This window comes from Callithrix jacchus, chromosome 4 (assembly GCF_049354715.1).
Source record: "Callithrix jacchus isolate 240 chromosome 4, calJac240_pri, whole genome shotgun sequence".
NCBI lineage: Eukaryota > Metazoa > Chordata > Mammalia > Primates > Cebidae > Callithrix > Callithrix jacchus.
The window spans coordinates 140,577,156-140,603,500 of NC_133505.1; the positions used below are offsets into that span (position 1 = coordinate 140,577,156).

The 26,345-nt window shown below is 42.0% G+C and overlaps 1 protein-coding gene across 1 annotated transcript; it reads left to right on the plus strand.

The window, feature by feature from the left end:
- Positions 1-765: 765 nt before the first annotated feature.
- Positions 766-3,859, plus strand: TCF21 (transcription factor 21). The gene is made up of 2 exons (XM_002746981.5): positions 766-1,496; positions 3,328-3,859. Exons 1-2 carry the CDS (start codon positions 1,047-1,049, stop codon positions 3,415-3,417), a joined length of 540 nt encoding a protein of 179 aa, XP_002747027.2. The 5' UTR covers positions 766-1,046; the 3' UTR covers positions 3,418-3,859.
- The last annotated feature ends 22,486 nt before the right edge of the window (positions 3,860-26,345 follow it).

Sequence of the window (26,345 nt, forward strand, 5' to 3'; positions counted from 1 at the left end):
TATTAAATGCACTTCTAGAAAAAAAAATGAAGGGAAAGGTTTTGTTTATTTGGAAAAGATGATCAACTAACAAAATGTTTTCTACACATTCACTCATACTGCCCTCTCATTCCCTACCCACTCCCGCTAATCTGTGTGTGGTTGGATTTGAGTGTGCAAATCAATTATGTTTGTGTACACATAGGCAGTTCTTTGATGTCTTGAAAATGACCGGGTGTAGATGAAATTTTTTATACTTACTTTTCCATCACTGTAGAGATTCTGTGAAGCACTTGTCTTCTTCATTGATCCCGGGAAAGGTGGAAGGAGATCTTGGTAAAGCCTTGGAGTCTAATGAGGTGTTTGCAGGATGCGATTGATACTCCCTGTGTTTTAATTCGTGTGTTCTTGGGAGGAGAGAGTGCATGGAGTGCTTGTGAAATTCGTAGGTGGAAGGCCCAGAAAGAACCAAAGGATCTGTTCGTTTTTCTAAAGTTCTCAGTAACAATCAGTTGTGACATCTTAAGAGTGAAAGAAGACCTTTTAGAGATGAATAGGACCTGCTCCTGCTCGCCCGGCCAAAACTAGGAGAAGGTGGCCAGTAAGTGCGTGACGCAGCTGAGTTGATTTACATTACAAATTGCAAATCTGGGTCTGTGAGTGAGTTTCCCTCTGGTTGTTAAAGGGGTCTAAGCGCTTTCCTGGGGCCTGGCAGGCCCCTCCCCTGGGCTGCAAGGATCCGCCCCTCTATTCCCCAGATAAATTCCTAGTGTCCACCAAATTCCTAAGCGCTCGCTCACACTCCTCTACGGCCACGACTCCAGGAGTGGGGAAACAGAGAGCCCGTTCCTCTGCGGCAGAAGCCCTTGAGGTTCCTTCTCACAAGTCTGAGAAGGGAAAAGGGCTGTGAGACCCAACCAGACCCTAACTCCAGCTCCCAACAGGAGGTGTCTGCTCCTCACGCGGGAGGCCCCTTGGTTTCAGGGTCTCTCTCTCTCTCTCTCTCTCTCTCTCTCTATCTATCTATCTATCTCTCTCTCTCTCCTCCCCCCCCCACTCCCCCAAATATGTCCACCGGCTCCCTCAGCGATGTGGAGGACCTTCAAGAGGTGGAGATGTTGGAATCTGAAGGGCTGAAAATGGACTCGAACAAGGAGTTTGTGACTTCCAACGAGAGCACCGAGGAGAGCTCCAACTGCGAAAACGGGTCTCCCCAAAAGGGCCGGGGAGGCCTGGGCAAGAGGAGGAAGGCGCCCACCAAGAAGAGTCCCCTGAGTGGGGTCAACCAGGAGGGGAAGCAGGTCCAGCGCAACGCCGCCAACGCGCGGGAGAGGGCCCGCATGAGGGTGCTCAGCAAGGCCTTCTCCAGGCTCAAGACTACCCTACCCTGGGTGCCCCCTGACACCAAGCTCTCCAAGCTGGACACGCTCAGGCTGGCGTCCAGCTACATCGCCCACTTGAGGCAGATCCTGGCTAACGACAAGTACGAGAACGGGTACATCCACCCGGTCAACCTGGTGAGTGTTCCCGGGACTGCAGCTGCGGCCCGGGCGTGCCGGCAGTCCCTCCTGCGGGGGGCGCGAGTGCGCACGAGGCTGGGAGTCGGGGTGCGGGCGCGGCGGTGGCTTACACACCTCGGCCACCGCGGGCCTAGAGCCTCCAGGGACCGGAGGCGGGCGGTCTAGACAGGGCCCTCGCTCTTGGCCCTACCAGCCCCCGGAGCGGGAGTGATTTATGCGAAGGTTTGACGTGGCAGCCCAATTAAATGTTTGCAAGTGTATTGAGCTGGCACAGAGGAGGGATCCCCCGCGCCCTCACCACCGCCACCCTCGCTGGGTTGGAGTGGCTCCTGAGAAACTGAGAAACTGACAAGACACTGCGCGCGCCGATGAGGCATTTTATTAATCCCTTTATTCTTCTTTTAGCTGAGTGGAACTTGATTTTCCTTTCCTTGTAAATAAACAGGACCGTTAGATAAGGACACATCCATTCCCCCCACCCCCAAATTGTCCATTGAAGCCCCCAACTACTTATTCTGTGCTTCTCCTAAGTGGATTAATATTTTTAAATCCTAGAAGGCCTAGTAAGTAACTATCAGCAAAATCAGTAAATTCTCACTACTATGTGTGTAATAAATATTAAAATAGGTCACTCTCACCCAAGATTTAAGAAATGTTACCTTTTATCTTAAGAAGTAGCGCCCATTGAGCCCAACTTTTTTAATACAACAAAACTAATAATTGTTGAGTCTTTTTTCTCAAATGCATTTTACTGTTTAAGAAATATATTTTAATTCCTTGTTCATTGGATTTTATTTTAAAACTTCTAAGATCTAAAGAAAAACAATAACAACAACTTACTAGGACCTCTGTTTGTATATGATAAGAACGAGAGATTTTCCTCTTAAAAGGCAAGTCTTATCAGCCAGCACTAGAGCACTAGTGAAAGAGGCCTGAATTGTCTTCTCACTGAACTGATTTCTGGAGTTGCGGGAAAAGAGACAAAACCATATTTAGCCATGAAAAATAGTTTTTCCCTCCAATTGGAAGTTTGGGACTTTTTTTTCAATGAGTAAATAGCTTTTGTAAAATCTGCACCTAAAATGAAAGTGTTGCCTAGAATATTCACAATTGCTACTCTCCTCATTTTTTAATAAGAAACTTAAATGAGCTTTATTATAAAACAGCTTGGAGAAAGGAAGAGAAAGCATGCTTTCTCAGTCCCGCGTGAAGACCATCTTAAATTAAAAGTCGATGTAGTTTTATTAGCTTTTTTCCTTTTCCTTTTCCTTTTCCTTAAGAGATGGTGCTTAATTTAGAAGCTGTAGTCAAAACCAGTGTTTGCGATAAAGGAAACGAAAGTCGGGACCAGGGAAATAGAAGGCGATGAAAGGCTAGGAAATCGACAGGGCCCTGAAACCCGACCCAGCCTCAGAAGAGGGGCCAGGAGGGGCTTCGCCCCGAACTTGGTGCCCAGCAGGCACAGGATCCTTCTGGGCTTTCCGGCTCAGGCTGCCAGAGCGTCTGCCTCCAGGCAGTGCCACAGCACCACCCACTCTCTGCTTGCCCAAGGCTTCCTGCATTGGGTCTCACAAGGAACCCAGTATGAGCCCTTCTGGCTCTCGTTCTAAAAGACCACCACCACCACCACCACCTTCTGGAGCTGTGACTTGGCGACAGGGCGGCTTTTTGCTTTTTCCAGTTGGGGCCGCGCTAGGACGGGGAGGAAACAGCAGAGATAAAGGGTCTCTCCTGCGCACCGAGCCCGCTCCTTTCATCTCTGGCCCCGAGCCCACCCCGCCTCCTCCGCCACCACCACTTACCTCCTCCACCCTCTTCTTTCTCGCAGACGTGGCCCTTTATGGTGGCCGGGAAACCCGAGAGTGACCTGAAAGAAGTGGTGACCGCGAGCCGCTTATGTGGAACCACCGCGTCCTGACCTTGGAGGTGCGAGTCTGGGAAAGGCGCGCTCCCGGGGGGGAAGGCGACCCCTGCCCTCCTTGCTCTCTGTCTCTGCTTCCCCCTCGCAACGCTCCTCTCTCTGTCCCACCCGCGAGAACACTTTACGACGACGAGGAGATTCGTTTCCAAACCAGAGGAGATCAATTGTACTTACAAAGATCCCCATCTATTTAACTTTATTAACTTCTACCGTGAATGACTCTGCAAGCCTTGCTGGTCCAAGTGCAATATGTAATTATAAATATATAAATAGATAAGAGCTTATCAACGTATCTTTTGTACAATATGTTGTAAAATGTAGATCATAGACTAGCTGACTTTGACAGTCACATTTATAAAGTAAGTCACTTAAAGATATATATTTTTTTCAAACAAGTTTTGCTACTTTTGAAAATAAATCTTTCTCTATATTGCTAAAAGCTCTGACATTTGGTGTGATTTTTAAAAGCATTTGGAATAGAAAACTGGGAAACTGCGGGGAAGCTTGATATTAAAAATCGTTCTTTTAAACCTCAAGCTAAACTAGAGACAAAAGAAAATTGAATATGAGTTTCATAATGAAGATGCAGATTACGTTTTATACTGAAACCTTAAAAAAGAAATGTGTCAGTTACTTTTAAGGCCAATAGAAATTATATAACTGCAAACAAAGAATGGGCAGTATTAAAGTTATTCACAGTTACACTGTTCAAGAGCAAAAACGCACCAGAAAAAGGAAATCCAATTTTCACGGATTCATAGTACGGCTGCTGACAGGGGCGAGAACGTAGACTCCACCTTCTGTCACCTTCCAGGAGGTGTGGGCATGGCTGCAAACTAGTGAAGAAATCACAGAATCTATGAAAGATGTAAATTCCATACCCCTTAGGATGTGTTTCACGATTTTTAAAGCTCTGCAGCATACAATATCTACATTTCTTATTAATAATCCATTAATTAATTCTAACGATAAACCCGCATGCCTGCATTTTGGTTGCAGTTAGCGGGTGCATTTAACTCCCGCCACTTCCGGCGGACTAGGTTTAATTTAAACATTTTCCAGGCTACGAAACAGCTCCTAGAGGAAGATTAAGTTGAGATAAACAGAGAAGCAAGGCCGAGGAGCCTGGGACCGGGCTCCCTCACTGCCCCAGCGCAGCCCGCGGCGGCCGATGAGCCAGATGCCACCGAGGCTGTTTAATGTTCGGGGTTATGACCGCAGTGTTTACAAGACGTCTTCGGTTATTTATACTGTTATTCCTCGCAGAGAGCCTTGAAACTTCCGCTTCATTTGCTCTTTCTTTTCGATTTTTCCCTTTTTTTCTCGGCTTCGTTTGGTACCTGGAGCGAGCCCTTGCTTCTCCGCCCTCCCACCAACCCCACAGGGCGCCTTGCGGGTGGAGCCCTCTGCGTGCCCTTGGAGGAAGGAGCCCGAGAGGCAGGTCCCGACTGGAGAGCTGCTCTGCCAGGTGTGTCCTCTGTCAGTGATAGAGATCTCATTACCAAGGGGTAGTGACCACATTACCAAGCACAATTCCCCATTCTCCAAGGGTTGAGAACTTTGGTGACTTCATCCACCTGTCCATTTGCACATGGAGGACTTTTCAAGATGTCAGGATACCTTTCCATCACCCCAACTTGACTTTCAAGAACATCTTTAAGCTCTGGTCAGAGCCCCTTTCTTCAAATTCATGTGTTCTGTCCTTTCTAGCAGAGGGATAGAACCCAAGCCTCAACCTAACCAGAGTTCAAATCAAAGAGTCCCCAGTACGATTCAATTGTTTGACTTCCACCTTTTGCAGATTTTCCAATCTCACACTGACGTTTTTACAAACCAAATGCTCTGAGCATTCCAGGCAGGCTGTCCATAAAGAAATAACTTTTTCTTGCTCATTCTTTTACAACCCCAATCTACACATCGATTTTTGAAAGTCTTCATGGCTATCCACAGTCCCTTATCTATAATTCGAAGCCTTTGCTCTAGGCAGGAGGTATGGGGCTATGAATAGGAGACACCTAGATTTCACCCTGGTTCTGCACCCAGCTGGCTGTTTCTTGCAAGAGCCTGGATCCTCAGTTTTCCCATCTCTGCAAGCAGGGATAAAGGTGATGAGAATGATAATAATCATTATATGCAGACCTTCCTCTTCTGCCTTAAAAAGGCTTAGTGGGGCTCAAATGAGATTATATCTGTAAAATCCCTTGGTAAAGGAAAGGCTCCTTGCAAATGTCAGTTACTTGTACCAAGTGGCAGGTAGTGAACTATCTGTGCCTAGACCCAAACTGGAAGTGTCTCATGCAGGAAACTCAAAAGAGTGTTTATACCGTGCAGGCAATGTTTTTTTGTTTTGTTTTGTTTTGTTTTGTTTTGCATGAACTAAAATATCTCTTTTGGGTGTCTGTTGATTCTTTCCTTCTCTCTCTGTCTCTCACCTTTCACCTCTCCCCAGTGTTCCGTAAGTTTGTCCACAGCTTTTTACCATTGTGATTTTTTCCTAGAAATCCAAAAAAAAATTCAGAGAACAAAGTCAGTGCTTGGCACCTGCAGATAGGATGACACTGGTGTCTAATGATAAGGCTGCCCAGTCCCATCAGGAGCCTCAGCCAAGGAGGGGCCTGGACATTCAGGTCCCCATGGCTGTCCACTGAATGGAGTGAAGATCAAGGTGGGAATGACTGGGTGGGGGCTGCCACTAGCCCAGGAACATAACAATGTGACCACACCTCACATGCTTCCAACATACACTCCCAGTCTAAACATCTGTCCTTCTCCGTGGGCCCTATTCCCATGCCAGATCACTAGCACACCTACACCCACCACAGGTCTCTCTCCTCTGGTCTTCCCAGAAGGGTGAAACTCCCAGTCTACCCTGCTATGGGTAGTTGATGTGTCTCTGTTTGAATAAGGGGTGAGCAGCTTCATAGAAAGAGTAGGGGACTCCCTTGGCCTCCAGCCCGCATAGTTTGGAGGTTGGGAAAGTTTTAAGGGTGGGGAATATCCTGCCTGTGACCTCTAGGTTATGAAAACTATCTTAGAAGGTGCTTTTAGAAAGAACCAGGAGAACAACCAAAGCCGCTTACAGACGCCTGAATGGAGAATGAAGTGTTTCAAGTAAGCGAGCCTGCAAGTTCTCAGAAGAAGACAGATATCCAGTCTGGACTGCAGCCAGGGAAGTCCTCTCTCTCTTTCTCTCTCTCTCTCTCTCATTGCTTGTGTGACTTTAAAAGCAACTCAGTATCCTTCTATCAGGCTTTCCCACTGTCAAACAGAGACTTCATTCTAAAAAGAGAAGTGATAAACAGCTCCTTCACCCGCTGACTCTATATATTTACTGATTAGTAGAAAACACTGACCGATGAGACTTTTAAGCCAGTAGTTCTTCAGAATCACCTGGACACCTCCACCCTCCAGAAATCCTGAGTCCAGGAGTCTGAGGTGGGGCCCAGAACTGGTATTTCTAATAAGTTTTCAGGTGATGCCAATGCTGCTGGTCCTAGGACATTTTAACGATCAATGTTTTCAGATGTCTCACGAGGGACGCTAATTAACGCAGTGGGAAAGAAAATATTGCAGAGGGGAATTTTTTCCTAAAGAAGCTGCATGTTCTGGGCTCCAATTTAGTTTAGTTTTCTATTCACTTCAGGATTAGAATTAATTCCCAATTCTTAAATGCCATTCAGTCTGGACTTAGCACTTTTCTTCAGAAAATAAAAGATTTGTTCCAGCGGGGTCTATGGACATGGATGCGCTCATCCTGTGTTCTCAGACAGATTTGAGTCATTGGACGATGTTTTTAAGTCCGGAGTGGATTAAAGCCAGGCTGCTGTTGGCTCCGTTGCGACCTCTAAGGGGAAGAGAAATCTGGGCGCCCTGGAATCACCACGTCCCCTGCAAGAGAGTCCCTTGGTCCAGCCTCAGGCCAGAAAAGATCTCCCCATGACTCTAGTGGGAGTAGTTGGCTTGGCTTTGCTCTGGTCCGGCAATGCATGCGTCGGGAAGTCGGCCTGGAGTTGGGGTTGCAAGGACACCAGGGCTGGTGGCGAGAGCAGCAGGAGTGCGTGGGGAGCTCGCGGCCAGCGGGGAGCTGCGCGCAAAGGCGGAGGAGGGAAGCAGCCTCCTAGGCTTCCCTGCCTGGGAGAAGAGGTTTTGGAAGTAGGCGGGAGGAGGAAGGCGTTCTGAACCCTAGCCAGCGCAGCCTCCTTTCCGTCCCTTTCTGGGTGCAATCTCCGGGCCAGCGAGTGCGTGTCCCGCTGTGGATCCGCCGGCTCAGGGATGAGGCGCAGGGCAGGTTCTGCTGCGAGAGGAGCACAGTTGGCCTGCCAACATCCTTTCTTAGCTTTGCATTTTTCGCTCCGAATGCTGGCTCTGCCCTTGGAAAATCGCTGGATGCCCGCAGCACTCTGAGAGTTCGCCGGGCTTACTCCAGGCGTCTGGGAGGGACACGCCTTTTATCTTTGGGTCAGGGCAAGTTCCGCGGGCCCACACTCTTTCCAGTTCGCGGAAAGATTAACCACCTCCAAGGACTGTTTAAGAACCCCTCCCAGGGCCAAGCGGGGAGAAAGGGTGGGAAGAGGAAGAGAGAGCTTCCGTTTAGAATGCCCCAGAGTGATGAGAACAGACTTCTCCAAAACGTCAGGCGGCCTTTTGTACCCAGCACTCAATGTAGTGCCTGACGCCTCAATAAATGTTGAATCATGAATGAATCATTAACTCTTTGAGGCTATATGATAGATAAGATAGAGACTAGTGAGGCAAGATTACAATGAGGCTGTTGCTGTGGTTAAATTGAACTTGAACTTGAACCTCTTACCTTGAAGTCTGGATGCACATTTGAGAAAAGAATAACGCAAATAGATATGATGGGACCTGGTGAAATCAGGTGGCAGTGGAATGTTTGCAGCACTCACAAAATATGTTCTCTCCTTTTCCAGTAAAATATGTTACTAGAGGTTAATTTACAAGGGCCTGCACTGGAATCATTAGTCTAAAAGGTGCCTTAATAATGAAAACAATTTGAGACACTTAAGCAATTCACATGACCTTATTTTAAAGTTAGCCCAATTGGTGATGAGGGAGTAATGTACTGCCCTTCACAGATGCAGGTGAGACCCTGGTATAGTGGAAAGAGCTTTTGACTGTGTCCTTGGACAAGATACTAGACCGTTCAGGAGCTTGCTTCTTCCATCTCTAAAATGGGCATAATAATGAGATAATGTGTAATTGGACAATGCCTGGATCATAATGGACACTAATTAAATTGGTCCCCCCACCTTCTTCTGGTCACTAAATTACAAAAGTGCCTGAAAGGACGATATGCATTTCCCCTAATTATCTAGTCAATAGTAAACAATTATTGAATTGTTATAATCCAATAGCATCAAATCACCTTGAGTGTGATTAAAACAGATTATCATTCAGATCTCTTATTTCTTTAGTGAGATCTCACCACCTTATCTGCAGTGGGTCCTGCCCTTATTTCTGTATTTCAGCACTTATCCACTTAGTGATAATAGGTAATTATTATTTTCTTTCATTTCTCTGTTTGTGTCTATCTCTTCTAGCTCCATGAATGCAAAAACCATGTCTGTTTGGTTCCCTTGGTTTTCTTAACACCTACCACAGTCTCAGGTACACAGTAGGTGCTCAAAGAGAGATGCACAAAGTTTAATGATAAGCTTCGTAGAGATACCTGTGTCTGCTGAGTAAGGTTATACTGCACTTCGAGGACCATAGACTGGCTTTAATATGTTGTCTAATTTTGATTTCAGGATTTGGTAATATGCCATAGTACTTGAACATTTAACTGACATTTATTCCACAGTAAAAATAAATCTATACTGGAAAAAATACCATCAATCTTGTTGAAGAGGGATTAATATAAAACATTGGTCCACATGACATCACACATGGATTCTTTTTTTCTCAGACAACGGTCCACTAAATCTCAGGCAAGAGTCCACAATAAGCACTGTGTCCTTCAAAGCAGTGTATCTTCTGCCAGCATTCTGACCATTGCTGAGAAACAGTCACCTCCAAAGTTTTCTGCTTGGTTCTTGGGGTCATTTACTAGTGAATCTCATCTAGAAGCATTCTTCTTTTTTAGTTTATGTGAATACCACCATCTTTTGCTGCCCTGAAATCTCTTAAGTTCAGTCATCCATCTCCCACTCAGTAGCTCCTTCCCCTATCCTTTTTTTTTTTTTTTTTTTTTTTTTTGAGGCAGAGTCTCTGCCACCCAGGCTGGAATGCAGTGGTGCAACCTCAGCTCACTACAACCTCTGTCTCCTGGGTTCAAGCAATTCCCCTGCCTCAGCCTCCCAAGTTGCTGGGACTACAGGCACATGCCACCATGCTCAGCTAATTTTTTTTTTTTTTTGCAGAGATGGGGTTTTGCCATGTTGGCCAGGCTGGTCTCAATCTGCTGACCTCAGGTGATCTGCTTGCCTCAGCCTTCCAATGTGCTGGGATTACAGACATGTGCCACCACACCTGGCCCTCTTTTTTTTTCTTTCTGGTTTGTTGTTTTGTTTTGTTTTGTTTTTTTGAGATGGAGTTTTGCTGTTATTACCCAGGCTGAAGTGCAATGGCATGATCTTGGCTCACTACAACCTCTACCTCCTGAGTTGAAGCAATTCTCCTGTCTCAGTCTCCCAAGTAGCTGGGATTATAGGTGTCCACCACCATGTCCTACTCATTTTTGCACTTTTAGTAGAGACGGGATTTCACTGTGTTAGCCAGGCTGGTCTCGAACTCCTGATCTCAGGTGATCCACTTGCCTCAACCTCCCACACTGTAATCCTGTAGGATTACAGTTGTAAGCCACCACACTCTGCCTTTTTTTTTTTCTGTTTTCTTAACAATCATACTTATCCTCCTTAAAAGAAAAACGACTCTTTTCTACACAGTCATAACACTTCTGACACCAAATGTGTGGAGTTTTCTCCCATACAAATAGATTCTTCAATTCTCTATGGACACCAACAAGGTATCCTACAACTCAATTCTGATGCTAACTCCTTGCTAATTTGCTATAACAACTAAAACTTATTTGCAGTTACTAGTTTATTATAAAGCATATGACAAAGGACACAGATGAACTAGTTTATTATTTACAGTTACTTGTTTATTATGAAGAATAGTTTATTATAAAGGATATTGCAAAGGATACAGATGAGCAACCAGATGGAGAGGTATATAGAGCAAGGTCTGAAAGGGTCCTGAGCATGGGAGCTTCTGTTCCCATGGAGGCAGAGTGTGCCACCCTCCCAGCACATGGATGTATTCACCAGTCCCAAAGCTCTATGAAACTTGTTGGTTAGGGGTTTTATAGAGATCCTACTACATAGTCATGATTGATTAAATAATTGGCCATTGGTGATTGAACTCAAATTTCTAGCCCCTTTTCCCTCCCTGGAGGTGAGGTGGGGCCAACCCTCTGATCACAAGGTTGGTTCCTTAGGCAACCAGCCCCCACACAGTAGCTGTCTATGAACCATGCAGTGATTCCAACCACCAGTCATCTCATTAGCATGCAAAAAAAAAATCTTATCACTCAGGAGATTCCAAGGGTCTTAGAAGCTCTTGTGCCAGCAACCAGGACAGAGATCAAATCTATATTTTATATCACTAAGTAATATTCCCCAACAAGGAATAAAAGAAATATAAGACATCTCTAAACCCAGGAGAATTTTTTAAAACTAACTGGGTCATATAGTTACAAGGAGTAAAAATCCATACAAACTGGCTTAAATATAAAAGGGGAATGAGGTGTTGTAAAGATAGTCCTGGGAATCTGGCTGACATCTCCTGGCACAAAATAAATTGCAGCTAGGAATTAGGGAATATCTCCCAGAAAACTGAAAAGTCAGAAGCTAAACTCTCTCCTCTCTGAAGCTCTCTGGGCCCTTGTCTCTGCTTCTCTTGCCTGTCTTCTGCATTTTGTCCTCTGCAGCCTGATTTTCTGTGCTGGCTCACTTTCAACTGCTTCTGAACTGTCAATTTACATAGGTTTGGTTTATTAAATTGCTGACTATGGCCTCAATTCTACAAGAACTGAATTCAGTTGTAAACTCCACTATCCAAAACTTACATCTCCGTATCTCTTGAATTTGAATTTTCAAGATAGGGACCACTATTGACTTCTTCTAGAAGTCTCTGGTTAGATTCTCCAGGTTAGTTGTATGCCCCTTATCCCATCAGCTGTAGTTGGCTGGAGATGGGTTGGCTGTTGGCTGGGGCAGATTTTGTGCAATGGACGCTTTGAATGCAACGAGAATCCCAAATGGGTTTGCTACAAACATAATATAATGCCATGAGGGCTGGAGCGTCTACATATGGACCACCTGGGTTTATTCTGCTACCTCCATGGGGAGCAACATGTTTTTGGGAAAAGGCCATGTTCTCAGGTCTTATTGTGTCTATGATGTGGGAAGGACCAGGGATAACAACAACAAAAATTCATATAACCTAAATGACCTACTTTTTGGCCTAGAACAATTTTATTGAGGAAATCACTAGCACTTTGTAGCCAGTAAAATGTTATTACAAGGCACATTTAAGAAATACCAGCATAGACTCAGCTTTCTTAATTTTTTTCATCCATTTGCATTCACAAAACACATTTACAGACATTATCATATGTCATCTTCAAAACAACCCTGACCCAGAGGTATTAGAATCCTCACTTTGTTTATAAGACAACTGAAATTCAGAGAGGCAAAATAAATTGCCAAGAGCTATATAATGAAAAAGTGGCAGAAAGCTGAGTACAGAATTATTGTACTTTGTTGACACTGTGACCCTTGGAGGGTCACAGAATGAAAGAAACTTAAAAAACTGTAGCCCTACAAAGGAAAGAAATACTTCCAATAAAAGCATGACATTATGCCTTTTTTAAATTAGAATTTTTATTTTATACTTACTTAATTATCTCTTTTAGACTTATTTCTTTATTGTAATCCTTTATTGCCATTAAGGATACATAAAAGGAAATAAGCAAAATAAACTAGTAAAATATTCCAGAAATTATTTTATATTCAGAGTCTAATTCATTCTGAAACACTTATCAATCCCAGTCATGAAACTCTTGTGATTTTTTATTATGTAACAGTTTTTATCATAAAAGAAACCATCCTCAAATCCAGTGGCTTAAAGCCATAAGCTTTAGTTATTCAGGAGTATGTAAGTCAGTTAAGACGCTACTGATCTGAGCTGAGCTCTGCTGTTCTTGCTGGGGCTTGCTCACATATATTTGGCTGGCTGGCTATTTGGCTAGGAGCTAGCTGGTCAAGAATGGCCTCACCCACAATAATGGCTAGCTGGTTATTGGCTAGAGTATGAGGAAAATTGAAGCATGCATCTTTTTTTTTTTTTTTTGGACAGGGTCTGGCTCTGTCACCCAGGCTGGAGTGCAGTGACACAGTCTTGGCTCACTGCAACCTCCACCTCCCATGCTCAAGTGATCCTCCCACCTTAGCCTCCCAAGTAGCTGGGGCTACAGGCACACACCACCATGTCCAGTTATTTTTTTTTTAAATAAAGACAGGGTTTCACCATGTTGCCCAGACTGGTCTTGAACTCCTGACCTCAAGCAAGTTGCCTACTTGGCCCTACAAAGTGCTGGGATTACAGGCATGAGCACTAGGCCCAGCTAAATCATGCATCTCTAATCATGCCATAGGCTAGTTTGTCCTTGTGGCAGCTAGGGAGGGAAAAGAAAGTCATAAGTTCTCTTGGGCCTATGTTCAGAACAGGCATAGTGCCACTTCTGCTGTGTTCTATTGGCTAAAGCCAGTCACAAGGGCATCCCAGATTCAAGGGATAGGGAAATAGATTTACCTCTCGATGGAAGAAACTACAAGTGCACTTTGCTTAGAACATAGAGACAGTGTAAGAGTGGAAATTTAGGACCATTTTTATAATTAATCTACCATACTAACGTTTGTTTTGTTTGGTTTGGTTTGGTTTTGGTTTTGGTTTTGAGATGGTTTCGCACTGTCACCCAGGGTTGGAGTGCAATGGCATGATCTCAGCTCACTGCAACCTCGCCTCCCAGGTTCAAGCAATTATCCTACGTCAGCCTCCTGAGTAGCTGGGATTACAGGCGTCCACCACTATGCCCGGCTAATTTTTTGTATTTTTTAGTAGAGACAGGGTTTCACTATGTTGGCCAGGCTGGTCTCGAACTCCTGACCTTGTGATATGCCCACCTCGGCCTCCCAAAATGCTGGGATTATACAGCCATAAACCACCACACCTGGCCCATACTAAAGTCTTGTAAAAAGAATTCTTCAGCCCTTCTGAATAATTTTCCACTTTGAAATGTCAGTGTCTAGTGATTTATCACCCAATTTTATCCTTTGGTTTATTAAGAACATTTCTTACAAGAGTTCTGTTAGCTCTGTAATTTTCTTCCAAGCCACTGATACCTAGTCTATAGTTTTAATATTGACTCTTTCTTGATTTTTTTTTTTTTCCAGCAGGGAGCGTAATGAAAATGCCAATGTAAATTAGTCACACCTTCTTTTACTTACTCTTACAAATTTGGAGGTTTCCCTGATCCTAGTTGCATTGTTTGGCCTGTGCAGTGGGCTAAATGGTGGCCCCAAAGAGATCAGATTCTAATCCCTGGAAACCCTAAATGTAATCTTATTTGGAAAAGGTGTCTTTGCAGATATGATTAATGATTTGGAGATGGAGAGATTATCCTTGGTTATTTGGTGGGACCTAAATCCCATCACAAGTGTCCTTATAAGAGAAAAGGAAAGGGGGATTTGATGCACAGAAGAGAAAAAGGTGATGTGAAGACAGAAGTAGAGATTTAAATGATGCAGCCACAAGCAAAGGAACAGTAGCAGCCACCAGAAGCCAAGAGAGGCAAGGAAAAGATTGTCGCCTAAAGCCTCCAAGGGAGCATGGCTCTGCCTCGCCTTGATCTCAACCCAGTGAAACTGTCATTGAACTTCCAGCCTCCAGAACTGCAAGAAGAGTAAATTTCTGTCCGTTGAAGGCACTAAGTTTGTGGTGATTTATTAAGGCAGCCACGGGCACTCATACAGCATGCGTTAGGCAATCCTTTGCATATATCTCAGTAACCAAATGTCGCAGGATCATCTGCTTATTGCTTACTTTTTTCTTACTCCCCAAAAAGCACTTGGATGTTAATTTGTAAGAAAATATGGAATTATAGATATTCTTCCAATGACAAATGCTTTTGTTACTATGCATTACTTCTCTATTTCCATGACTTTCTATGCATAAAATAGTATTTTTTTCAATATGGAATCAGAGCATAATTTTTGTAAAGACATCCTTCTTTTTTTTTTTTTTTTTTGGAAAGTCAGGGTTTCACCTTGTTGGCCAGGCTGGTCTCGAACTCCTGACCTCAAGTGATCCGCCCACCTTGGCCTCCTAAGGTGCTGGGATTACAGGCGTGAGCCACCATGCCCGGCCTGTAAAACATTCTTTAACTGCAATTAAATCCATTATGGGTCCAACAATACAAATCACTGAAACTAAGAGACCAATGTTAAGATGCATCCCAATTTTAGAAATGTGAAAACGGGCCAGGTGTGGTGGTTCATGCCTGTAATCCCAGTACTTTGGGAGGCCAAGGCAGGTGGATCACTTTAGGTCAGGGGTTCAAGTCCAGCCTGGCCAACGTAGTAAAATCCTGTCTCTACTAAAAATACAAAAATTAGCCAGGTGTAGTGGTGCATACCTGTAATCCCGGCTACTCCAGAGGCTGAGGTAGGAGACTCACTTTATCCCAGGAGTCAGAGGCTGCAATGAACTGAGATTGTGCCACTGCATTCCAGCCTACGTAGCAGAGCAAGACTTTATCTCAAAAAAAAAATTAATTAAAGGGAAAATGTTGTGGGGGGATGCATTTTAGAATGATGACATACAGTAACTCATTTCACTCTGAGCTGGGCTCTACTGTTCTTGCTGGGGCTTTCTCCTATATCTGTGGCTGGCTGGCTACATGCATCATCATGGAGTGTCCACTGTAGGCATGACCCTGTGCTATGCACTGGAAATAAGGCTGAATGAGAGGACATGTTCCTGACTTCCTGCTTGGGTCATCCTCAGATGACTCAATCACTTTTCTACAAGGACCTGGCAAGGCAGGGCAGGACAGTCTTGTGTTCTGAACAGTGCCAACTGTGCCAGTTTCCAAAAGGGTCAGCTACCAGGACATGCTGGCTGGTCCTGCCATACTCTACCACTAGGCTACTCACACTTCATCTGCCATTCCTGCAGCTAGCCCGACATGGAGCACTACCACCTGCCTCTATCCCAGACTAACCAACTTCCCAACGGTGGGCAAGTATCTGAAGAAGTGATTCCAAAAGATCCCTCCCTGTACCTAAGTAGTTGTCCTGGAGGTTTTTAACTTCCCAAGGCTAAAATTGGACTTGGGCCATTTGGAGATGAGCTATATGTGGTGGGCCTTCATTCTGCTACATGGTATGGGCAGCCATCTTGTAAATATGTACTCTTGGTCCTAAGTGAAAAATGTTTTAAATGTGGTAGATGTATTCACAGAAACTTACCTCCACTACTGGAAAATCAATTCAAAAACTAGGAATGATAGACCATCAGAGTCAGTGCTAACTCAGTGCTACCTGAGTAAACTTTTCATTCCCCACCTACCAAGGCCCTCTGCATCATCTTAGGGACCTTACCCTCAAACAGTTCATAAACTTTCCAAACCTTTTTGTCTGTAGAACCTGTCTTTTGCTTTTTCTTCTCTTTTGAATCTTATACATTAACTCACAAATTATATGATACTGAATTTTGCTATCTTTCTTAATATTTCATATCAGGTACATTTAAATTTATTAGAATAAGGTTTTCAAAAGTAATATTTCCTTTTTTTTTTTTTTTTTTTGAGACAGGGTCTCTCTTTGTCACCCAGACTAGAGTGCAGTGGCATGATCCAAGTTCACTACAGCCTCAACAACCTGGACTCAAACAATCCTTCTACCTCATCCACCCAAGTGGCTGGGACTACAGGTGTGTGCTACCATGCCTGGCTAATTTTTTAATATTTTTTGTAGAGATGGGATTTCTCCATGTTGTCCAGACTGGTCTCAAACTCCTGTGCTCAAGCAATCAGCCCACCTCGGCCTCCCAAAGTGCTAGGATTACAGGTGTGAACCATGACACCAGCTGAAAAGTGATATTCTCAAAAGCTCACAGACAGACCTAAGGTTGGAGGCTCTGCAGTCTACCTGCTCTGACCCCAAGCAAATGCTTTAATGGAAGCTGATCATAATCCCAAAAGACACAACCCCAAATGCTATAAACCTGAATGTTGGAATCCCAAAAGATCAAAATCTCAAAAATGTAATTCTGAAAAAAATTTAATTTTTTAAAAAATTTTTACTTACACTTTTAAAAGGGGATTTACTTGAGAAACATAAAAATGCAACACAAGACCTCATAGGCCACTTAACACAATAAAATAGGCCAAAATAATGTATATATTTTTGCAAGCATAAACACTCAGGCATGCTAACGATAGTCACATGGACAAAACAGTTGTGAGCAGACAAATTGTATTCATAAAGAAGTAGGTCAGAAAAGGAGATGTATCAGTGCATCTCACCATGGTTGGTAATTGAGTGTACCCAGCTTGATAACTGTGGTCATCTGAAATACCATTATGAACAACCCAAGTCTTCTGACAAGATGAATTAAAAATCTCAGTGGGTCACCACCACATATACAGTTACCCTAAGAGCTGAGATCTTGAGAAATCTTATCTTTCTCAGATGCAGATGTACAAAAAGAACATCTGTTCACTTATTGAAGAAGTTTTAACATTTTTATGTACATGTGCAGTGCTTACACACAAAGACAACATTCTGATAATGCACCTTCATGGAGTCCAATTTGCAAAACATGCATAAAACAAATTAGAATGCTCTAAAAGTCTCTATGCAATTTAGACCTCAATACTGGAAATGATGTGAAGATTAAATACATAGCATGTAGGATTGTAAAAAATAATGCTGACCACTTAAAATAGTGAAACTTTTTTTTAAAAAGGAAGAGAAAATTAGGACACTAGAAAATTCAGCATATAAAAAAAGTGTAATATAGGGATAGATTTGGGCAATTTGCATGGAGATAGTTCATAAGAGCTTGTCAACTGTGATTCAACTATCCTGTGATGGTGATTTTCAGGATTTTAGATATTAGGGGTTTAGAGTTTGGGGATTTTACTCTTTCTGGATTTCAACATTAAAGATTACAGTGTTCCAAAATGTGTCTTTTGATATTATGATGTAAATGGTCACTTAATCTCTCTGTGCCTTGGTTTCTTCACTAGTAAGATTTCTAAAGTTCCAGCAATAAAAACAATTTTTAAAAAGTCATAGCTCTAGAGAAAAATCCCAAGGTTTTTGATCCAGACTCTGTTATTTGGCCTGATAAATACTCGACCCAGTCTCAACTGTATGTTGCAGGAAGTCTTAAAACTAGTTAGAACCAATACCCAAAAGAGCATGAGATTGCTTCTAAGACTCTTTCTCTCTCTCATTAGAATAAGTTCGTTTTCCACATTACATAATATTTAGAGAAAATTCTGGAACAAATTATACATTCACATCTGTTTAGCTGTCGTTATGACCCTAGGTCTGGGACCCATCTCCACTTTGCTTATGGATTGCATACACAAAATGGGGCTGAGAAGAGAAGGATGATGGTCCTCTCTGAGAAGAAGAGAGCATAGTACTCCAAGAACTTGCTAAACCTTCAAAAAATGTAATGTTTTATCACATTTTATTTGTTCAATCTACAGTTGAGCTAACAATCCCATGATTTTCAGGTGTCTAGTTTGTGTCTGATTTTGCAGTTTCACTTGGGGTTCTGATGCACATTTTAGAACCTTGTCTCCATCTTCCAGAAGTAGAATTCTGGCCCACAGATCATGACCAGGATGCTGATACACATTTAGGATGTTGATGCACATTTCTAACTTGCTTCTTATTTTATACCTCAAGCCATCACTTAGTTCACTACTTTGGGTTAATTTTTAATTTAACTATATTTTTCTCTTGCCGCAAAGGGAAGTCTAACCACTCTGCAGATAAAGAGAATGAGGAGCTGAGATGAATGAGTTTATCTCCTCTCTACAAATTCATACCGTGACCACAATGTGGACGATTAAAAGCACATCTGTGGGCGAGTGAATAAACTGGCTTCCAACGTTTTGCTTTTCCAGTCCATCTCTAAGAACCTTTAAAAACACAATTCACCATGAGAGGCTTCTATCCCAAAACCAGAACCACCTAAAACAGACTCTGTTAATTAACTTGGTTTTCTGACCATAAACACCATTATGATTATTTTAAAGCATTTGGGAAGACAGGGTTTATTTCCAGAGACATAGAGGATAAACATAACAAAATTAGGTTAATATTGTGTATGCCATTTATATTCTACTTTTGTCACTCAATATTACAGATTAAGCTTGTTGCCATCTCATACAATTATTTTGGAAAACATATTGAATATTTTTAAATGTTACATTTAATGTATAAATAATAATTTATTTTTGGACATTTAAGTTGTTTCCAACTTTTTCTATGATAAGTAATGCTGCATGGGACATCTTCATACATTCTTAATCTTTGATTACCTCTCAAATTATCTTTCTTTTTCTTTTTTCTATTCTTTTTTATTTTTTGTTTTTCAAGTTATGTTTCTTATAATGGATTCTTAGTAATTCTTTATGAACACATATTGCAAAATTGCTTTACAAAAGGGTTGTATCCATTCAACTCTCGCCAGCAGTATACAAGAACGCCCATCACAATAAACTCTTATAAACACTGAATATTATTCTAAATCTTTGTCCAAGACATTTCATTGACTTTATTATTATATTTCCAGATGGTTTTCAAATCAGGTTTTGGAAACTTTACTTATAGATCTTGTGAGAAAGACAGATAGAAAGGGAGACAGAAAGTTTCCACTCCCAGAATTGTCCAAGGATTGCTCTGAGAGGCAAGTTACTTCCCTTTGTGTCATTTGAGTTGGGTAACTGCTGGCTTATGTGGTCGACTGGAGTTAGGCACCAGCACCCCATCATGTGATCCTGTCACGTTTGCCTCTTGATGAACTTTACCATTAGGAAATATTGACAGACGCGTAGAGCAAATGCTCAGTCATGCCCCTTGATTAGCATGGACTCAGAAGTCCTATGAGAAATAACTTGAGCTCCATTTACAGCTAGAGGTAGATGTGTATCCCCAAAGGAAACTGGAGTGGAAGGAGGACAGGGATGGCCTCAAGAAAAACACCACCATGAGTAAAAAGGAGTGTAGTGGAGGGGGCCACTGTGCCACAGGATCTGGATATCGAAGAGAGCATTTGTTCTGGGGAGAATAAGCAACTGAGTCAACCATCCTCTAAACTAGCCACTCAGGGCTGAAAGAAGAGTGTCCCAGGACAGCAAATTGCTCTGCTGTAAGAACCTGCTTTTAAAGAGTGAATCACTGAAACTAGAAGATTTCCCCTGTAGCTAATAGGAAGAGAACACTGGGAAGCTGTACCCAGAAGATCAGCAAAGATGGGGGCAGGAACCCACAGGAGGAAAGGGAGTGCTAAAAGCTGACATTGCTTAAGCCGTCAACAAAACAGGAAGGTAAGAGGAGCCAACACTGACCCAATGGAACTAGAGCCACCACTTTGATTACCCTAAGGGAGTAGCTCCAAACTTCAACCCAACTCTTGCCCCTTATTCCTCAGAGATTCTTACATTTAAAATGACCCTAAACAGGGTCATTCTCTTAAGAATTCATTAATCAAAAGGCTACAGCTTGGCAGTCAAGCCAGTGGGTGCTCAGAGCATTGAGATGTGTAGGATGCAAAGGTGAAAGATTATTCTCATCAATCAATAAAGTCTTTTTCATCTTTATGAAATTTATGGGCATGCTCTTATCTGGCTGGAACTATATATCCCATTGTTTATAAAGGAAACATTTTTGTTTCTCAAATTTAAAACACATTGGTTATTATAAATTCCAACTTTTTTAATACTATTTTGTGATCATTGTTAATAATGAAGGCTGGATCCTTCTGAATAGTTTTCTTTCTTTATAGAAAATGTAAACATATAGGCTAACAATAATACACAAACAGATATATACAAACATACATATAGTACATACGTGTGCATATCAGATGTTGATTAACAGTTTCAGCTTCATACAAATAACTCATAAGCCAGTTTCACTTTTCTATAATCTATGCTATGTCAAATTTCCTTTCCTTAGTATGGAACAGATCTCTAATAATGTCTTGGGCTGTTGCTACAGCATTTCCAACACCTTATTGTTAAAAGACAAATTCAATATTTTCCCATTGACCACTCAGATCTCATATCTGATGTAGATTTCATCTCCTCCACTCGCCCTGGGCCATCTCTCAGGGAGCTGCAGTGGGTTTGCTCTTCAGTTTCTCCAAGTCATTCATGTGGGTTGAAGCAGAAGGCAAAAGAGTCTGGAGTCTAACTTTTTCTCTTTTTTTTTTTGAGATGGAGTCTTGCTCTGTCTCCCAGGTTGGAGTGCAGTGGCAGGATCTCGGCTCACTGCAACCTCTGCCTCCTGGGTTCAAGTGATTTTTCTGCCTTAGCCTCCCTAGTAGCTGGGACTACAGGCACACACCACCATGCCTGGCTAATTTTTGTATCTTTAGTAGAGGTGAAGTTTCACCATGTTGGTCAGGCTGGTTTCAAACTCCTGATCTTGTGATCCACCTGCCTCGGCCTTCCAAAGTGCTGAGATTACGGGCATGAGCCTCTGCACCTGGCCAGAAGTCTGGCTTCTTTTCCTTTACCTTATTCAAGGTCTGGTGTCTCTGGTGTTGGGGGTTGAAGGAGTATGAGAGAGGATTTTTCTTTATTAACTGCCCACTGGCCTGGTCCTTTGTTGGTTGTTGCCACTTCTCACTTGGTCTGGCTAACTTTTATATAGTGAGAGTCTAAATATTTCCTCTCCTGTGGGCTCAACAATAAGTTTTGCAGTCTCTTTACCAGAGAGACGTGCACTGAGAATGGAGAGGAGGCCTTGCAGCCACACTTCTGCACAGCTCCCTAGAGTGGAGTTTGTCTCTGTAACTTTGTGTCCAGCTTTCACAACCCCTTCAGCCTCTGTGCTCTTGCCATCAGGGTCTCCTCACCCTGTGGTCAACTCTCATCTGTCTTCCATCTGTCTCCAGTTCTGTCTTCACTTGCTCATGAAGGTGCATAGTTGACGAATCAACTACTTAGGCTAAAATCCAAAAAATTCCTTTGAGAAACAAGAGGGCATTTTTTTTTCCGGATACACTCAATGTCTTAAGCAATTATCATGACCCTCTTTTCCTTACTTGATTTGTGGACAGGGAGAAGCATCCTCATACCCTTTCTTATGAGAAATCAATGGAGAATTAACAGGGTTTTCATGTATGCTGAGAGAATCTGACTCCACAGATTTTTTCCCTACCTTACCACTATCCGAGGTCTCCTATTTATAGGGCTATTGGGGAGCACTGGGCGATGGCTGAGACGGGAGGAAGGATATGCATGGGGTAATGAATGGAGGTAGTAGTGCAGATTTGCCTGGTTGCTTGTAAGCTCTAATGGAATTGTCAGCCCTCAAATGTTTGAGCTTTCTTAAAATAGGATACTTGATGCCTCTCTGTTGACAGTTTATAGCCTTAGTTGTTATCAATTTTAGGAAACATGCAAAGCCCCACTCAACAATTTCCTTATTTAAAAAAGTGGGAAGGACCTGGCATGGTGATTCACACCTGTAACCCCAGCACTTTGGGAAGCCGAGGTGGGTGGATCGCTTCAGCCCAGGAATTCAAGACCAGCCTGGGCAATATGGCGAAATCCCATTTCTACAAAAAATATAAAAATTCGCTGGGTGTGGTGATTCATGCCTGTAGTCCTAGCTACTCGGGAGGCTGAAGTGAGAGGATCACTTGAGCCTGGGAGGCAGAGGTTGCAGTGAGCAGGGATCAGGCCACTGCACTTCGGCCTGGGTGACAGAGACTGTCTTTAAAAAAAAAAAAAGGGAGGGGGGAAAGTGCTATAGATCCTATTTTGTAACTTGTTTTTAAAATAGTCTTGCCACCTATAATTGCATTGTATAGATACCATAATTAATATATTTTATATATATTTGACCATTTCTTTAAGGAATATATATATATATATTATTTATACAAATTATTTATAGGTAAATTGCTTATTATTTTCCCTGTTACAAACAATGCTAAAATAAACATCTTTATTCTTAAATCACTAGTGTTTGTATTTGTGTAGAGTAGATTCTTACAGTAGGATTGCTGATCTTTCTCAATTTTTTGGGTTGCTCTCCTCCAAATTTGAAAAAGTTCATACTCCCAGGACTGATTTCTTCACATTCTTGACAATATTCGGTGTTAACATACTTTTCACTGAGAATTTTCACTGAGAACATCTGCTTCCAGGAAACTGTAGTAGACGTATTTTTCTCTATTCTGACTGCTAAGTACCACTAAAAACTCTGGACATATATTAAGCAAACATAAGACACTGAAATCAGCCAGGAACCTTGGGATCTGAGGATCACATGGAACAATTCCGTTTCAGAGTCAGTGAAGACCCAGTGAGTAAACTGAACTCCCATCCCCACCCAGCAGTAATAAGATGGCCCTTCCTTTCCTGGCTGGGGTAGTATTAAAGGAGGTCTAAGGGAGAGACAAGACTTTTACCATCAACTAGCAGTAACAAGGCCACCTTCACTGCACTGTCAGTGGAGATGATACAGAAACCAGAACTCCTACCCTTGCCCCCACCCTCAGGTATCACTGGAGGACAAACAGGACATCTGGACTTTTACCTCTGCCTGGTAGTAATAAGATGGCTACCACTTGACCCTGCCAGAGGAATGTTTGAGAAAGCCAGCTAAAACAGGAGTTTTAAATAGAACAGAGCATAACATGCTACAAAAATGTTCAGGTTAAAATTTAAAATTATACCAAGAACCAGGAAGATCTCAAAGTGAATGAAAAGAGACAATCAAAGATGCCAACACTGACATGACAGAGGTGCTTTAATTATCTAATAAATACTTGAAAGCAGCCATGATGAAAATGCTTTAATGAAGAACTACAAATATGCTTGAGACAAATGAAAAACAGTGAAGCCTCAACAAAGAAATGGAAAGTCTCAGCCAAGAAGAAGAAGAATGGAGAAGGAGGAGGAAGGGGAGAGAAAAGAGAGAGGCAGAAAAATATATAAAGAAATTCTAAGTGATTATTTTATTTTATTTTTTGAAATGGTGTCTCTCTGTCACCCAGACTGGCATGCAGTGGTGTGATCTTGTCTCACTGCAACCTCTGCCTCCTAGGTGCAAGCAATTCTCTGCCTCAGCCTCCCAAGTAGCTGAGATTATAGGTGCCCATCTCAGCCTCCCAAAGTGCTGGGATTACAGGCATGAGCCATTGCACCTGGTCCTAAATGACAATTTTAGAAATGAAACATCTAATAAGCAAATATTAAGCTCAGTTGATGGGCTCAATGGCAGGATGGAGGGAACAGAGAAAAGAATCTGTGAAGTAAAAGATAGAGCAATAGAAATTACCTAATGTAAACAACAGAGAAAAAGTACACTGGAAAAGAAAATGATTAGACCCTCAGGGATCTGTGGAATTATAACAAAAGACCTGATGTTTGTGTCATCAGAGTCCTATAAGGAGAGAAAAAGAGGGCAGGTCTACAAAAGTACTCAAAGATATAATTGCTGAAAACTTCCTAAGTTTTCCAAGAAACATAAAACTACAGATTCAAGAATGTGAGCAAACTCAAAACAGAATAAACCCAAAGAAATACAGGCTGAGATATAATTAATATTCTGAAGACTAAAAGCAAAAAAACAAAAAACAACTTTTTTAAACGATGCTTTTCTTGAATGGGTAAACAATTTGAATGACAATGTATTTCTCATCAGAAACAATGGAAGCCAGAAAGAAGTGACATGATAATTTCTAGGTACTGCAAGAAAGAATTGGCAAGGCAGGACACCACACCCATAAAATATTTCTTTCAGAAATGAAGGGAAAAATAAAGACAATCTCAGATGAAGGAAAACTAAAAGAATTAAGGTGTTGTTTTTTGTTTTGCTTTGTTTTGTTTTGTTTTGAGATGGAGTTTCGCTCTGTCACCCAGACTGGAGTGCAGTGGTGCAATCTCGGTTCATGCAACCTCTGCCTCCTGGTTTCAAGTGATTCTCCTGCCTCAGCCTCTGGAGTAGCTGGACTACAGGCACTTGGCACCAGGCCTGGCTAACTTTTGTATTTTTAGTAGAGATAGAACGTCACTGTGTTAGTCAGGCAGGCTGGTCTTAAACTCCTGACCTCAAGTGATCCACCTGCCCATTTTAATTTTGATAGAGCCCAATTTATTAACTTTTCCTTTTATGGCTCTTGCTTTTGGTGTTATCTTTGTTCAGGCTGCTATAACAAAAATACCATCGACTGGGTGGCTTAACAGAAACTTATTTCTCACAGTTCTTGAAGATGGGAAGTCAAATTTCAAGTCACTGGCAGATTTGGTGTCTGGTGAAGGCTCACTTCCTGGTTTGTAGATGTTGCCTTTTTTCTGAGCTCTCACATGGTAGAAGGGGAGAGGATGCTCTCTGGGGTTTCTTTTATAAATGCACTAATTCTATTCTCAAGGACTCTGCCCTTTTGACCTAATCACCTTCCAAAGGCCTCACCTCCTAATGGCTATACTTGCAGAGCTCAAAGAGACAAAAAGGGAAGACTGGGCACGACTCTACAGACACATACATTTGACAACTTAGATGAAATAATGAAAGACCAAATGTTTTCCTTTCTAATAACAAAAACAAGCCAAGGATGTTAGTTATCACTGCTTTTTTCAATATAGGGCTAAAAGTTCTAGCCAGTGCAATAAGGCAAGAAAAAGAAATAAGTCATGTGGATTGGAAAAGAAGTAAAACTGTCCCTATTTACATATGACTTGATAGTCTATGTAGAAAATCCCAATCTACAAACAAACAAAAGCTCGTAGAACTCACAAGAGAGTTCAGCAAGGTCACAGGATAACCAATAGACACACAAAAGCCAATTATATTTTCATTTACTAGCAATGAACATGTAGACACTAAAATCAAAAATACATCATTTACAATTACTCATAAAAAATTAAGTTTAACTAACAGAAAATGTACAGGACTTGTATACTAAAAATTATAAAATGTTGATAAAAGAAATCAAAGTGGCTCTAAATAAATACAGAGACATATACCATGTTCATGGATTAGAAGATTCAACATAACATAGTAAAGCTGTCAGCTCTCTTCAAATTAATAAATAGGCTTAAAAGAAGTACTCTCAAGGTACAAGCAAGATTTTTATAGATGTAGACAAGATAATTTTAAAATTTACATGGAAAGGTACAGGAATTAGAATAGCTAAAATAGTTTTGAAGTAGATGAACAAAATGGGTGGAAGCAGTCAGTCTACCTGATTTTACAACCTACTTCACAGCTACAGCAATCAAGGCAGCATGGTACTAGCACAGGGAGAGACACATAAATCAATGGAGCTGACATAGAGAACCCCAAAATATACTAACACAAACATGTTCAGCTGTTTTTTGACAATGGAAGAAAGATAGTCTTTTCAATGAAGGGTGCTGGAGAAAATGGATAATTACAGGCAAATATTTAAAACAAACAAATCTAGACCTAAGTTTCCTACCTTATACAAATTTAACTTAAAATGGATCATGCACTTAAATGTAAAATATAAGACCATAACACTCTTTAAAAAATAAAATAAGAGAAAATCTTTGTGATCTAAAGCTAGGCAAAGAATTCTTAGACTTGCACCTACTACAAACTGAATGTTTATGT